A 15,753-nucleotide genomic window follows, 5' to 3' on the forward strand; every position below is an offset into this window, starting at 1 on the left:
GCCAGCCAGCACAGCCTGGGCTACTCATGGAGTTCTGGGCCTCAATGAGAGTCCTGTCTCAAGAAAACCAAGATGGTTGGCTCTTATGGTATGTCACCTGAGGCTGACCTCTGGTCTCCATGAACAAGTGCACATAAGTATTTGCACACTTGGGTCCGTGCATGCATGTGCACACAGACACAGGCCACACACAGAGGCACTCACGCACACACACATGTACATACACTGAATCTAAGATACCAGGGCGGGGTGAGCTCAGCAATCCCCAGGGCTGCCAATCATCTTAGGCTATTTAACAATTACTTGAACAGTGACTGATCATAAATATTCTGTAAATTGGGGATACATTAATCAATTAGTCAATATCTCCATATATGCCCATCCACTGTGTCAAGGCACTGGGTAATTTAAATGGTAATTCTATTCATATAATTTATCTTTCCCTGGTTGTTGTATCAAACAACTTGAGAGGGTATTGATTGCCTGTATTCTAATTTATCTTTTCTTTTTCGTGAATTATGGCTTCTGTTCAACAGGGAAAATTTAAGGACTGTGAAGACAGCTTTTTTTCCCCTCCTCTGACGAGACTAAGGAAATGGACTTCGAGTTGCCTGTGCCCTCTGACTCCTTGTCCCCACGTCTGGGTACTTGACATGGTGGGGACTGAACATCTTCACAGGCGCTGCTTTTACATCCCAGCGATATCCTGTTACTGAGTGGGAGTGACCATAAATCACTAAATGCAAAGAGTCTCCTATTGTCCTCTTGCTTACTTGAGCCCCACCGGGTGCTGACTCCCCAGGAAGAGTTCCTGAGGAAGTCTGAGAAAAAAAGGCTGCTCTTCATCAGCGGGGGCTGAGTAACTCCCCAACTCCTGTGAGCACACTTCCAGAATCCCTCCCGAGGCTTAGCTGGAGTCTGTATAGGAGAGGGCTGTACCTCAGTTTCATATTGCCATGGTAACAAACCACCACAAATCTAACTGTTTAAGCAATTGCAGTAGTCATTTTACACACCAGGAAGGCCAGCAGCCACAGAGTTTCCACCCAGCTAAACTGCAAGTGCTACGTTGCTTTTAGAGGGTCTTCAGGACTCAGTCTCCCTAACTTACTCAGCTTTTAAAGCACCCTCTGTCCCTCAGCTTGTGGCCATTCCTCCATGTGCTGCCTTTGCTCTCCCCTGGATTTCATGCCAGCATCCTCTCTAACTTTTCCCCATATTTTACAACACCCCAGTGCTTTCATGGGACCCACTTAGATCCTCCAGAATGATCTCCTCATCTTGGGATCTTTGTTTGGATGCTCACTCCTGCAGAGCCCCCTTTCCCTGGAGTGACATCTCGAGTCACCCAGGAGGTGCCTTGGGTGGGCCTGGAGCGCATCACCTCGGTTACATTAACTGAAGGAGGAAGATCCATCCTGTGTGGGTGACATGGCCCTGCCTGTGACCTTGGCTTGTGTAAACAGGGAAGGGAACTGAGCAGAGGCAGGCATCTCTTGCTGTCCACTTCCTGACTGTGGCTACACTCTGACCAGGTGTCTCAAGCTTTTACGGCCATGGCTTCTGTGGAGAGATGGACTGTGTCCTGAACTACGAGCTGAAATAATCCTTTTATCTCACGAGCTTTCTATGTCACCTTACTTTATCACGGCAACAGAAGAAGAAGCTAAGACACATGGCAAAGTTGCATGTGTGTAGGTTCTGGGGATTGTGGGGAGGTGGACATTTAAAGGCTGCCATCTTGTTTATTACGAGTGCCTTATCTTAGACTTTACTCTGATCAGGAAAATGTCCCTCTTTGTCTTTGTCATCACAGATACATTTGGTCATAAGTTCTGACTGTAAAAATCGCAACTGGGATAAGATAATGAAATAAAGCCTTTTTCATTGAGGAAAGACAGCAGCGATGTGCTTGGATAAACATTTATTCTGAGACTCAATATTTATTCTTCAGAGTTAAAGGACGCCATGTGTGCAGCCTGTGGTAGTAGCAAAGGATCCATCTGTGTGGCCAACTTACATCTTTACCCTTGAACCCTTAGCACTTCCACAAGAGTGTGGATGCGTGGGCTGTATTCGGAATATTTGCTTAGCGGTTCTCCACACTAGCGGCACAGTCTAATCACCACAGGGACTTTAAAATCACCTGTGCCCACTCACAGCCAATTCAAAGTTGTACTACAGCAGAGCATTAGTGGCTGTGTCTTTGCTGCTCCAGGGATTCAAATGCATAACCAGGGTTGGGTGGAGAATGTCATGTTAGATCTGAGCCACACAATGAACAGAGGGTTGTTCCAGGCAGGATTTTCAACGTCTCCTTCTCACTGGGGGAAATAGAAGTCTAGGCTGTGCTGATTAAGCCTTGCTACCTGGCCTCAGAAAATGCAGAAGACTTTAAAAATACTAATGGGGGGCCCTGATCCAAAGAACACAACCCTCCAGTCAGAACCAGTTCCCTGTGCAGAAAGAGACGTGTTCAGAATGGGGTGGTGTTTTTTAAAAACACTCAGGACTTGCAAAGGAAGAGGTCCATCCTAAGGCAGGATTGGCAGTGCTCGCCTTTAATCCCAGCTCTCGGGAAGCAAAGACAGACAGCCCTCTGTGTGTTAAGGCAGCCTGGTCGAGACCCTGTATCCGTGCTCCAGACCTTTTTGTTTCTTGTAGTACTACATATGGACCAGGAAAGGGAGACGAGCTCCTGAAAAGGGAAGTTCCCACAGGTCTCTAACCAGCAGTGAGTCAGGGTTCCTGGGTTCTCAGTCAGAACCACAGACCCAGCAAGCTGCTGAACACCATACTATAACACACATTCATCGGCACCAGGGTTAGATCGATCTCTGTCCCCCAGCACTTTGAAACACTTAAGCCACAAGAAAATATATGTGCTAGGCAGAATCTTTTTTTTTTTTTTTTTTTGCAAAACTGAGGAAAGTCAAAGCCAAGAGAAAAACATTTTCTTCCAAGAACCAGCACAACTAAAAAGTGTCACAAGCCAAACTTTCAAAAATAAACATCTTGCAACTTGATTTTTTTTTTAATTAGAAGGATGTAGCTAAAAGCCTGGAAAGGAGAAGATTGTTTTTCTTTGCCATGCCAGAACTGTCTAGAACCATCCAGGCTTTTGCCCAGAGGAAATGAGCATCCCACAGGAACACAGATAGTGTCTAGCACTCATTTACTTCCCCCCTACAGCTGCACAGTAGCCAAACCCTGCAAATCCTGCTCAGGTGACTGAGATGCTGGGCCGTGGGAGTACAGAACTACTGTACGTGTTGATAAGATAAAATATTTGTTCCCGGAGCTGCCTTATGCAGCTGTACCAGCTGCACAGGAGGTGATGGTTTAGAAAGGAGTGTTAGAGGATCAATAACCAACCACCGGCAGCCAAAAACCCACTTGCCACCAAATCTGCTGACCTGGGGTTAACCCTCGGGGCTTGTTAAGTCTGGGCACAGAAAAAGCTAAAGATTCTCACTGGTCCCCCAAAGCCTGGGGGTGTCTGCTCAGCCCACATAGTAGACAGCTCAGACCATTCCAGTCCTCTGCATTGTTAGAGGGGTCACTTCACCCCAAAGGGTGAAGCTGAGCTCACTCCAGGGACCCCAACAGAATTGGAAATTTACCTCAGAGAAGCCTTAACTCTCACCATCATCTCAAAACACACTCCCAGTGATCATTACACAGAAGGAAAGACATTCTTCAGTCCTGCCTGAGTTCCCTGTGTCCTTTCGAAACATTGGTCTTTGCTTCCTTTCTACCTTTACAATACTGTGACCTCATTGTCACGGTGAAGCCAATGTCTGTTCACCCGAGAGTCAGAAGAGCACCAGCCTCTCACCGCTATTTCTACACAAGTGGACTGAGACATCCTCAGAACCCATGTTCCCGGCCAGGAAGAATGGAACCTGACTGGTTTACAGGGGAAAATGGTTTGAGACTGAGAGGCAACAACTCCCCACCTATTTGTTGTAAGGTATTCAGAATGTGACCCTTAACAGTGACCACAGATGTTTTTTTTGTTTTGTTTTGTTTTGTTTTAAGAACCCCGAAGATAAGCACTGCAAACCCATACTTTAGCCCACAGGGAAGGATTAAGAGACAGGGAAAACTAGCTTGGTTTTGTTGGTATGGCCCCCAAATGCACATGTTGAAATTCAATCACCAGTGTGACAATATCCAAAGGTCAGGTCACGGAGGCCCCCTGGATGAGGGTCACCTCGCAGAAGAACTTGAGGGGCAAGTTCCTTCCTTCCTGCAGGATCTTCAGCAGGATGTGGATGGGAGCAGAGAACACCCTGAACTAGACGCCATTGGCGTATCGGTCCTCCCAGCTTCCAGATCTGTGACAAAGACGTGTTTATTGATTCTCTTACATTAAAGAGAACGTTGTCGGTAAAGTACAATTGCACCTTAATTGAGTCTCATGGGGCACATATGAGACTCGAAAACACAGGTGTGGAATAACTGGTCAGTTTTTTCTAAGTTAATGCAGCGCATTTTAATATCGTATGACAGCGTAGCACACCTTTGCCTTGACGTGTTTTTGGCTTGCGGAGGACAGGAAGGAGGTTATCCTGGAAGGAGAGGCTCTCTCTGCTGTCTCCCATAGCCACTTTCTCTGCCCGCCTGGTTGGCACTGCACACACTGCTCCTGAAGCAGGGGATCCAGGAAGGTCCGGGTGCTCCGGGCACTGAGGGTTGTGTGAGCGGCTTCTATTTTCGTCTGGTAGGGTCCTTTACTTCAGTGCTTTCTTACCAAAGCCTGAAACCCATTTGTTTTCCCACAAATTTAGATCACGAGTTTTCTTTAACTTTGGGGATGATCATAACCTCATCTCTAACTGGAATGTTTAACATAGAATTGCCTCATTGCTCACAGGAGGATGCTCCCAGGCTGTAAGCTCCTGCAACACACTAACCGGACCCCACTGAAGCAGCGGGAGACGCGTGGGCTATGCCCACCCCGCAGGCAAAGCACGCCCTGCCTCCTCCACAGGAGTCCACTGGCTCAGACAATGGCTGGCTACAGTTAATCAGCTTCCTTTTCTTTTAAACTCCAATTATGCCTTGGTGAAATTTTCAAATTCGAGTTTACTTATGGTAGTTATTTTGGAATGTAGACCTCAGCTTTGACGAACGCAGCAGGGTGTGGTAGTATACACCTCTAGTGTCAGCACTGGGAGGCAGAGGCAGGTGGACCTCTGTGAGTACCATGTCAGAATGATCTGTACAGTGAGTTCCAGGTCAGTCAGGGCGACATAGTGAGACTCAGTCTAAAATTAAAACAACAACAACAACCCTAGCTCTAGAAGTGCTATTGGATAATAGAATGTAGTTATGTCAGGAGAAATGGCCAAGGGGAACCTTTTTTACAGGTACACTTATCTCTCAGGGCTCCACAGGGCCTAAAATCCATGGTGGTCACATCCTTTGTGGAAAATCACACGTCATTGCATGAAACCTTCACTTAGTGTTCCCATACATTAAACCCCCTCTGGATCACACATTATACCCAATACAAAGCAAGCCTGATTGAAAAGCCCACTGCACCGTATTTAGAGAGCAATGTTGAAAAAGCAAAGTCCATACTTGTTCAGGACCTGTTCAGCCTCGATGGATGAAGGTGGAGAAGCGGCTGAATCTGTGGATCCAGCATGGAGGGAGAGAAGGTGTTTGCCAGGCGTGCCCGAAGCCCTGTGGCACCCCTGAGAGGTGCTAAGAGTGTAAGCTGTAGCCTACCTTATAAATACTCTGAGTTGACTGCTGACTTCTTCAGTGCCGAGATGGCCCCATGGTGGAAGGGAGTCTCTGTAGAACTGGGATGTCAGTTCCAGGACTGGCGGGGGCTCACAGCTCTCGTGGGCCTGCAGCAGGGCTGGCCACCTCAGCAGCTGGAATTCAGACTCACCAACCAATGACCACTATCTTGATTCTGAAGTAAGTCAAACTTCCAAACTCCTAGATGCTGGGGGTTTCATACTTCTGGCTTTGTCCTCTTCAATTAAGGGGCACGTGCTATATGCAGGTGGGCATGGATGCTCAGGGTGGAAACCGCAGACAGAGCCTCTATTTACTGCCTTGGTGTGGTATGCACTGTTTCATTTTATCCTCTACAGACTCCCCTGATTTTAACTTAAAACTATATGTGCTTTGTTTGAGACAGGGACTTGCTGTGTTGCCCAGGCTGGCCTTGAACTAGTGACCTTCCTGCCTGAATCTTGTGAGTGCTGGAGGTTCAGACAAGCACCACACCCCCAGCCTTGACCTGAAGCTCCAGGGAGAGCAGCTTGGCTCATTTCCTAAGCACTGTTCTCTTCCCCATCACTGACACTTCCTTTCCTGTTGCTAGAGGGTCCCCTCCCCTGCCCACTGTCCTCTGTCTTCTAGGTCTCTCTTCTTGGGAGCCGGCCCGATGGCTCCCAACTGCCCTTGGTGCATGGTCTACCTTACACTTTGGACATCAATTACACATTCCCTGGGCTGACTTACTCTCATATGTCAAATTGAAACATAAAATGGACATCAGATAATTTTTTTTAAGGCTATAGAAGCTGCAATCACATAGTGTTCCGTCTTCTAACCCTAATGCAATTCCTGTGTTCCCACCGTCTGAGACGGTCCCTGATGCTGTTTGGGATGGATGGATCCTGACTAGTCTTAACTTGGTACGAGAGTCGATAAGCTTCCAATTGACCCTGATGGTGATCCCAACACACTAATCCACCCCGTGTGTGTGTGTGTGTGTGTGTGTGTGTGTGTGTGTGTGTGTGTGTAGGGGGTAACACAGAATATCTCTGCAGAGATCCCACCACAGCCTAAAGCACAAACTCCAATCTTTAATGGCCGGAAGTTATGGTTATAGGCATTGTTTATGGATATTAGAGGACCTGCAGATTCCACACTTCAAAAAAGTGAACACAATTTTCATGAGCAAACTCTGTATTCATCAGATTTCGTATACATTTCATAATTAGCTCAGAAGCAAACAGTAGTTTTTTTTCATACTTATTTCCCCACTTAGTGTGCTCTTAATTCTATACATAATTATGTTGATCACTGTGGTATACCTGAAGCCGTTTAAGGAAAAATATTGTAGGGAAAAATACACATTTGTAAAGCTAAGAGATTTATACTTGTTATCAGTGCAGGGCTGTTGATTTCCAAAAGAAAATATTCAGGGGCTGGGGATTTAGCTCAGTGGTAGAGCGCTTACCTAGGAAGCGCAAGGCCCTGGGTTCGGTCCCCAGCTCCGAAAAAAAGAACAAAAAAAAAAAATATTCAAGTTGTCGTGATGATTGTTGGGTAGAATTCAGTTTTATTTATTTTTATTATGTGTGTGTGCAGGTGCCAAGAGAGGGCCTTGGATCCTCTGGAGCTAGAGTTACAGCTGGTTGCGAGTTACCATGCGGGTTACAGGAATTTAGTCCTGTGCAAAAGTAGCAAGTGCTCTTAGCCATTTCTCCAGGACCAGTGCCCAATCTTCTGGTAGTGGACTAGGATCAAACAGTGGTGGAGGGACTTAGACCAGGGGAGCCGGTACTTTGCGGTCATCTGTGTTAGTAGACTAAGGAGTAAATGAGGATGTGGACCAGAATTTTACAACCTCTTTTTGCTCTCTGTAAGACTTTTCCTTTCTTTCTTCCTTCCTTCCTTCCTTCCTTTCTCTCTCTCTCTCTCTCTCTCTCTCTCTCTCTCTCTCTCTCTCTCTCTCTCTCTCTCTTTCTTTCTTTCTTTCTTTCTTTCCCCCCGGAGCTGAGGACTGAACCCAGGGCCTTGTGCTTGCTATGCAAGTGCTCTACCACTGAGCTAAATCCCCAACCCCTCTTTTTGCTCTCTGAATAGGTCAAAGAAGCCATATTTTCCTGAGCTGGTAAATCTACTTCCGTGCCAAATGCATTCCTAGAATTTAGAGCAAGCTTTTTATCCCTGCAATACCAAAACATACAAAGGGCTTCACAGAGCCAGATACAAATCTCTCTTAGAGGAAAAAAAAAAACCTCCCGTTGGTTGATTGGAACCTGCCCACCTGCCACCTGCCACTTAGGCCAACTCTACAACTTTGTTCCCTACACCGTTTTAACCCTGAGAGTTACGGAGTGTAGAAGGTAGATTGATCAACAGAGGAGACCTCAATGTCAAAGAAAGAGAGAAGTCGAGAAATATCTAAATTGTGGGAAGCCATCTCCCACCCCACACGCTGGCACCGTAAAGACGAGACTCCTTCAGAGACCTTCTTCTGTTAGAGTGCCCCATACATAGTCACCTTCGGATTTCTTCATCTTGCCTTTTCTCAGAAAATTAAAATAGTCTTTCTGCTGGAAAATAGAGAGGTAGAGATGTAAACTAGAGAGAGAAATTTCCATAATAACAACAAGAAATCACTCGAGGAGTTTGAAATACTATCAAAAGAGAACCCGAAGGTTGCATCTGTTGAAGCAAGGGTTACTTTAAAAGGTACTCTTATCCTGCACTGGGGGTGCCCTTCTGTGGAGACCGAGGACAGCGCCCCCTGCTGGCTTGCTCAGGAAGCTCTCTAGGCTCTGGGGCGCCATCCAGGCTACATTAACTCCTGTCTGCCTTGTTCCTCCTATCCTTTCAGAGCCCTGTGAATTTCAGTTCCTCACTTCACTTTCTTGTGCATAGAAACACAAACTTTTTAAAGTATCGTGTAAAGCACTTGAAGAACGTATTTGCTTTTAGTACTTAATGAGCTCTCAAAGCCTTATTTTACCAGTCGGCGTCTCTCACTGAACCCTAAGCGAGTCCCCGGCATCCCCCGGAGGGAGGGTCTGACTCCCCAGTGCCGGGATCACACGTGCACACTACCACTCCCAGTCTTTACACAGGCCTCATATTTGCACAGCAAGTGCATGCGGACTGAACTAACATCTCAAACGCAACTAAACTAGACTCGGCGGCGGAGCCAGCCAGCCATCACTGATTCTGATGTGCAGCCAAGGCTGAGATCTTAGAGGCTGGCTATCAGTGTGCTGTGGAAAGGCACGAACTTAAACGCTGTGCTGAAAACCTCTACAGTTTGCAGATAAGGAAACTATAGACATGCACTGGGTCTCACTAGGGTACTGGCGATAAAGCTGACTTTCAAGGCTCTCACCCCAGTTCTGCTACACCTGTCCTTATGGTAAACAGCAAGGGATCAGCCACATAGGTCACACGCCAGGATTACCTGGCATGCACTTAGGGTTTGGGTCTGTCTGAACACAGGGCAGAAGTGACAGAGGACTATTATAAAAAAAGAAAGGTTTGTGTATAAAGTTTCTTTTTACATTAAAAATTATTTATTGGGACTGGAGAGATGGCTCAGTGGTTAAGAGCACTGATCGCTCTTCCAGAGGTCCTGAGTTCAATTCCCAGCAACCACATGGTGGCTCACAACCATCTGTAATGGGATTTGATCCCCTTTTCTGGTGTGTCTGAAGACAGCTACAATGTACTTATATATAATAAATAAATCTTTAAAACAATTATCTATTTATTGTGTGTGTGTGTGTGTGTGTGTGTGTGTGTGTGTGTGTGCCACCAAGCTCACATATGGAAGTCAGGGAACAACTTTGGGGAGTCAGTTCTCTGCTTCCCCCTCGTCTCTGCCTCATTGTTGCTCAGGCAAGGTGGCCCTCAGGTTTCTGTGCAGTTCTCCTGTCTGCCTCCCATCTCATGGTGAATGCTGGGGTCACTACATCAGCCTTTTCCTTTGGGTCCCAGGGGTCAAACTTGAATCTCAGCCATGAGCGACATTTTCCTGCCTCTTACAGCCAGCCTGATTGTGAATTATTGTTAGTATTGTTATCGTTGTTATTACTAATAATTTCTCTGTGTGCGAACATATAGAGGTCAAAGGCTAGCTTTCACCCATCAGTTTTCTCCTTCATTGTGGGACCCAGGGACTGAACCCAGGGTGCAAGGCTGGAGCGGCAGGTACTCTTAAATGGGACTGTCTCACTACAAGCTCTGTGCTGTTTCCTGAGCTCATTTACTGAGGGAAAGCATCTTCTGTATTTACATATTTTAAGGGTCACTTATATGCCCACCAGACACAGGTGCTAAGCCAATAGTAACCCCATTAAAATGCTACTCACAGGGTGTCTTTGTCTCACTTGCCTACACTGGAATTTGGACATAGAAAGAAGGGTTGGTGGGGTAATTACAGGAATGGTTCTGGGCACAGAGGCCCTGCTTTTTTCCACCATTGATTACTGTTCAACTTTTGTTTAGGCGCTTGACCTCTCTGTGTCTAGTTTCCTCAGTAGATTTGCAGCCTGTAAGAGGATGAGAGTATTAACTTACAGAAAAGGGCACACGAAGGTCAATTGCTACTTAACAGCGTTCCCCGCCAAGCATCTTCCCTGCACCACAGAGCTAACACGCAAGAGAACTTACAAACATAAACGTGGCTTTGTGCTTCAGAAAACCTGCAAGACTGGAATGCACAGATAACCCAAAATCTCTTCAATAGAAAGAGGATTTTCTGTGAGTGCTCGAGATGAGGAAAATCACAGAAATTTTTTCCCTTGTCCTAAGCCCTGCTGAAGCAGCTGTAGAAACAGGCAGTCTGGGACCACCCCTCATGCACCCCATCTACGTAGGGGTTTCTAAGAAGCAGGCAGCTATTTAACTTAGGCTTCAATGCCAGTGAGTTTGCTTAAAGGAGAGTGGAGGAATGTTATACAGTATATTATAGCACATCAATGATCTCACTTTACTCACAGACCTGGCTGGGTTGGCCCGGGTGCTTTTTACTTCTGCCTTGATCTGGAACCTCGATCTGCTAAATAAGTTAGCAAAATGTCAGCGCAGCCCAGAGAAGCAAGCACATAAATAATCATTAATTGACATGTCTCCCTCTCCACAGTCATCCCCTGATGATCCTTCAGTTGCCAGTCATAGGGCACAGCTGCCTGTCTACACACCTGCCTAGCACCTGCACACCTGCCTGGCACCTGCACACCTGCCTGTTCTACACACCTGCCTAGCACCTGCACACCTGCCTGGCACCTGCATACATGCCTGGTACCTGCACACCTGCCTGGCATGACACCTGTACACCTGCCTGGCATCTGCACACCTGCCTGGCATCTGCACACCTGCCTGGCATCTGCACACCTGCCTGGCATCTGCACACCTGCCTGGCACCTGCACACCTGCCTGGCATGACACCTATACACCTGCCTGGCATCTGCACACCTGCCTGGCACCTGCACACCTGCCTGGCATGACACTTGTATATGTGCCTGGCATGTGCACAACTGCCTCACATTTCCACAACTGCCTCAGATCTGCTTGCCTGCCCTTCCTGTGGCAGAATTGAAGTCACCAAAGTGACAGTAAGCTTCAGATCTAACACTGGTGGCTTCCTGTGGATCCTGTGATTTAACACAGCTTTTAAAAGGATTTCAAAGAAAACAAAATGTCCTTCTAGATCCTGAGATCATCTATGCAGCTCTGATGAATTCACTGAAATAAAGCTAGGTGGAGTTTTGGGCAGTCAAAAGGCACAATTAATCAAAACAGAACCAGAGTAAAGCTTTGGGCTGGGCCTTGAGTGCATAAAGTATAGCAGTTAGGGACCCAGAGGGGGGAAGTGACAACCTGGGCTGATGACAGGGTTGATGATGATGATGATGATGATGATGATGATGATGATGACGACGACGACGACGATGACGACGACAGTTATTGCATTGTTATTTGTAGATCTCACTCAGGGTCTTGAGCAAAGTATGTACTCTCTGAATGGGTTAAATCCTGAACTGTTGTGGGATGTCCTTGTGCTGTTTGAATTCTGATGTTAATTCTGCTTCCTCAAGAGGGGTTGCCTCTGACAAGCTGTCGATCACATACTCAGGTGATCTCACATGAACATTTTCCACATTTTAACTGGTCTATAAAGGCTAGAGCCTGTGATTGGGCAGTGGAGGGGAAAGATGTCTTTGAGAGTGGGGGCAGGTACAGGAGAACAAAAAGGGGGGAGAGAGAGAGAAAGAGAGAGAGAGAGGAGATAAAGATGATGATGATGATGAGGATGAGGAGGAGGAGGAGGAGGAGGAGGAGGAGGAGGAGGAGGAGGGGGAGGAGGATGCCCAGATGGAGCAGAACTACGTGGCCAGGAGAAACCATAAGTAGCAAGGGGTCTCATAGCTGGGGAATAAGTTAGTATAGTGATAGATCTGCCCGATCTAGGCATATAGCTTATAAATATAACAACTGAGTTGTGCGTTTTTTATACAGGCTCATTGGGTTGGAAATTACTACAACATTTGGTGCCCAATGTGGGGCTTAGGACTGAATAAACCTGAGATAACTCCCCCGCCCCCATATAAATAATTAGGCTGTGCTCTAAACCTGCAGCAGGATGGAAATTAGTCATCAAGTAAGGTTAAGGGGTTTACAGAGAACTAACTGAGAGGCTCCCTCCCCAAGACCCAAGCAAACCACTACAACCAGAGGCTATACCCCAGCCCCAAACTGGGACTTAGGGTCAGTGCCACAACACAGTTGGGGATCCTTGAACCTAAAGGACTAAGGACCCTGTGACATGACTGCCTGTGAAGACACATATGTGAACCTTCCAAAGCCGTCTCACAGGCACAGCAGGCTGATCCAGGCCCCTTTGCCTGAGCATGCCTTTCCATGCTCACTTTCCCGTATCCCCGACTTCTAAATAGGACACAAGACAGCCAGACCTGCTCTACCAACCTAGCACCCACACTACTGGCCGTAACCCAGTAACCATGGTGGCCCAGAAGCAAACTGCAGTGTCCAAGTCAAACAGCAGAGGGAGACAAAGGTATAAGAAGCCCCAGATCAGGTAATAAGAATTATAAACTGATTATAGATAGAGACAGACAGACAGACAGATAGATATGTGTGTATGTATATTAGATACTTAAAGATGAGAAACACAATAAATACCTTTTTATGGTATGATATTTTGAATGGTTTGACATGGATGTATTTAAAGGAAATTGACACCTTGTCCAGTTGTAATTATTACAATATTGAGTAGCTTGATTTACTATGTCTTCTCAAGAAACAGGACCGTAGAAAAAGAATAACGAGCCTTAGAAAAGGGGTTAGAGGAAACACTGGGACTAGAGGCACAGGAATTTATAGTCAACATAAGAGACAGAGAGAGGAAAGTGAAGATTAGAGAAAACACTGGAAAAGATGCTAGAACAAAAGATGCAGAAGTTCATAGATCACTGAACAGCAAAGAGGTAGCAATAAAATTTGGAAGCAGCATCTAGAGATAATTTACTTAAACTAGAAAATCAAAATAAGATAGAGGCTACAATATAAGAATTACAACAAAAAGAAAAATAGAATTATGGAAGCAGGGCCTACAACAGAAGACACAGGAATTTATAGAGCAGCACGAACAACAGAAAGAGAAATCTAAGACTTGGCAACATGGTGGCCTAGAGGAAACATTAGAACTAAAGGTGCAGGAATTTCTAGGTCAAGATAAGCAACAGAGAGAGGAGAATGAAGGTTGGAGACAGGAGCTGGAAAAAGATGCTAGAACAAAAGATGCAGAAGTTCATAGATCAGACTGAATAGCAATGAGATAGGGATAAAATTTTGAAGCAGAGCCTAGAGGAAAATTTACTAAAGCTAATAAATCAGCATAAGGTAGGTGGTACAATATCAGAATTACGGCATAAAGAAAAATTAAAATTATGGAAGCATGGCCTAGAAGAGAAGACACAGGAATTTATAGAGCAACATTAACAACAGAAAAAGAAATTTAAGACTTGGCAACATGGTCTAGAGGAAACACTGGAACTAAAGGTACAGGAATTTATAGGTCAAGATAAACAACAGAGAGGGAAAGTGAAGGTTGGAGCTGGAAAGGATGTTCAAACAAAAATACAGAGGCTCACAGATCACACTGAGCAGCAGAGAGAGAATACTGAGGATTAGAAGCAAGGCTTAGAGAAAAATCTTTTAAAATCAATCAGTCAAAATAAAATAGAATTACAATATAAAGAAAAAGTTAAAATGTGGAAGCAGAACCTTGAACAGAGAGTACAGGAAGTTATGGAACCTGGAGTAGCAACAAAGAAGAGAAATGAAGCGTGGGCACAGACCTTAGGGAGGAACTTAAAATATCAATTAGGGAAAATACTCAGGTAGGGGCAGAAGATGAAATTAGAGAAAACCAACCAAAGGTTGTTAGAAAACAAACTTTAGTTTATCTGTTCATATACAACAAAGACCGCCAGAGATAGATTATATAGTGCTTCATTAACCTTAAATTTTTTTTAAAGATTTATTTATTTATTATATATAAGTACACTGTAGCTGTCTTCAGATACACCAGAAGAGGGCATCAGATCTCTTCACAGATGGTTGTGAGCCACCATGTGGTTGTTGGGAATTGAACTCAGGACCTCTGGAAGAGCAGTCGGGTGCTCTTAACCGCTGAGCCATCTCTCCAGCCCAACCTTAAATTTTTTAAATGCTAATGAACCAAAAACCATGGCTACTGAAAGACATTGGATTGTAGAAAAAAACTTCTGAACTAAACCAGCCTGTTTATTTTAAGGATGTTCTGACATCAGAATGCAAAACAGAAAATATGTTCTGCTAGGGGAGAAGTTATGCCACAGGAGAAGAAAAGCAATGGGTTCCTTCAAGTTGAGAAAAATCAGACATGACAAAGGGAGACCCCTGAAGACCTCAGCTATGGACAAGAAGGAGATTGACAAGATAGGTGATGTATACGCAGAGATGTGTGTGTCTCTGTACACAGAGACCAGCTGGGACTTAAATGTCTATATAGAGCCAATAACACTTATTAGGCACAAAGTTCTCTGGACTTATTACTGCATACCATCCTTTAAGATGGCACAAATGGAAATTTATATTGAAGTTTGATTATGTGATCAATCGAACCTTTAAAGAAAGGCAGTTGTCTTTATCGATCTTCCTTAACTGATCTGTGTATCCTGCATGCTCCCCATATGAATGTCTTTATAGGACTATGTGCTGCTTGTAATGTTCATATATTGCAGATTGGAAGAGGAGAAAGACAGCTCTGACAAGATTCACACTCTGGGATGCTGAGATTCTGGGACCTTCCATTCCAGCTCCTTGCTTGATTCTACTTCAACTACGTCGAAGCTGTTTCCTCTAAAGACTTGCTTCCAGGACATTTCCAGAACAGCTAGCTCGGCTGTCAAACCTATCAGACTGAACTTTCACATAGAGACTGGAAGGCAAATGACCCCAGCCAGCCTTCCTTTAACAAACCAGTTTTTCTATTTACCTCTGGGGCCCTAGAAGGGAATTCTCTGACTCAATTCAGCTAGAAGCAAACAAAAGAAGATCGTTGTCCCAGCTCCTTAGGTTGGGGTGGATGGTTCTGGCTATTTCGTGAATTATAGATATGTTGTCGTTTAAGGAATAATTTGCAAATGTTGTAGCCTTGGGGGGGGACAACTAGAGAACACAGACTCAGGGATTTCTACCTTTCTGTTCCTCTTTCCTTCTTTCTTAGGTAAAGGAGAGGGGCTGGAAAGGAAAAGGGGGGAGTGTATAGTAGTATTATAGAAATCAATAGGGACAAATAGGGAGAAGATATTAAATTTACTCTTAAGCAAAATATTGTATAGTCATAATCATACATTGATAGAAATCTCTATATTTGAGACAAAATTAAAGTTATAATTTCTTATATTGGTTTAAGGTTTTCATTGGTATAAAATTTTGTAGATTGATGTAAATTTGAAA

At 45.1% G+C, this 15,753-nt stretch overlaps 1 protein-coding gene across 2 annotated transcripts in view; it reads right to left on the bottom strand.

Annotated features, from left to right (window-relative positions):
• Positions 1–7,763: 7,763 nt before the first annotated feature.
• Snx31 (sorting nexin 31) overlaps positions 7,764–15,753 on the bottom strand; it is a 54,053-nt gene continuing 46,063 nt past the window's right edge. Inside the window, exons 13-14 of one of the 2 annotated variants that reach the window (XM_032890824.1) lie at positions 10,730–10,786; positions 7,764–8,312 (exon numbers count right to left, since the gene is read on the bottom strand). In XM_032890824.1, the coding sequence (XP_032746715.1) occupies positions 8,223–8,312; positions 10,730–10,786 (147 nt within the window). In that variant the 3' untranslated portion in view covers positions 7,764–8,222. Of the gene's footprint in view, positions 8,316–10,729; positions 10,787–15,753 lie in introns of both variants that reach the window. The other variant, XM_032890823.1, reaches the window with a different exon arrangement.

Source organism: Rattus rattus, chromosome 1 (assembly GCF_011064425.1).
Source record: "Rattus rattus isolate New Zealand chromosome 1, Rrattus_CSIRO_v1, whole genome shotgun sequence".
NCBI classification, from domain to species: Eukaryota; Metazoa; Chordata; class Mammalia; order Rodentia; family Muridae; genus Rattus; species Rattus rattus.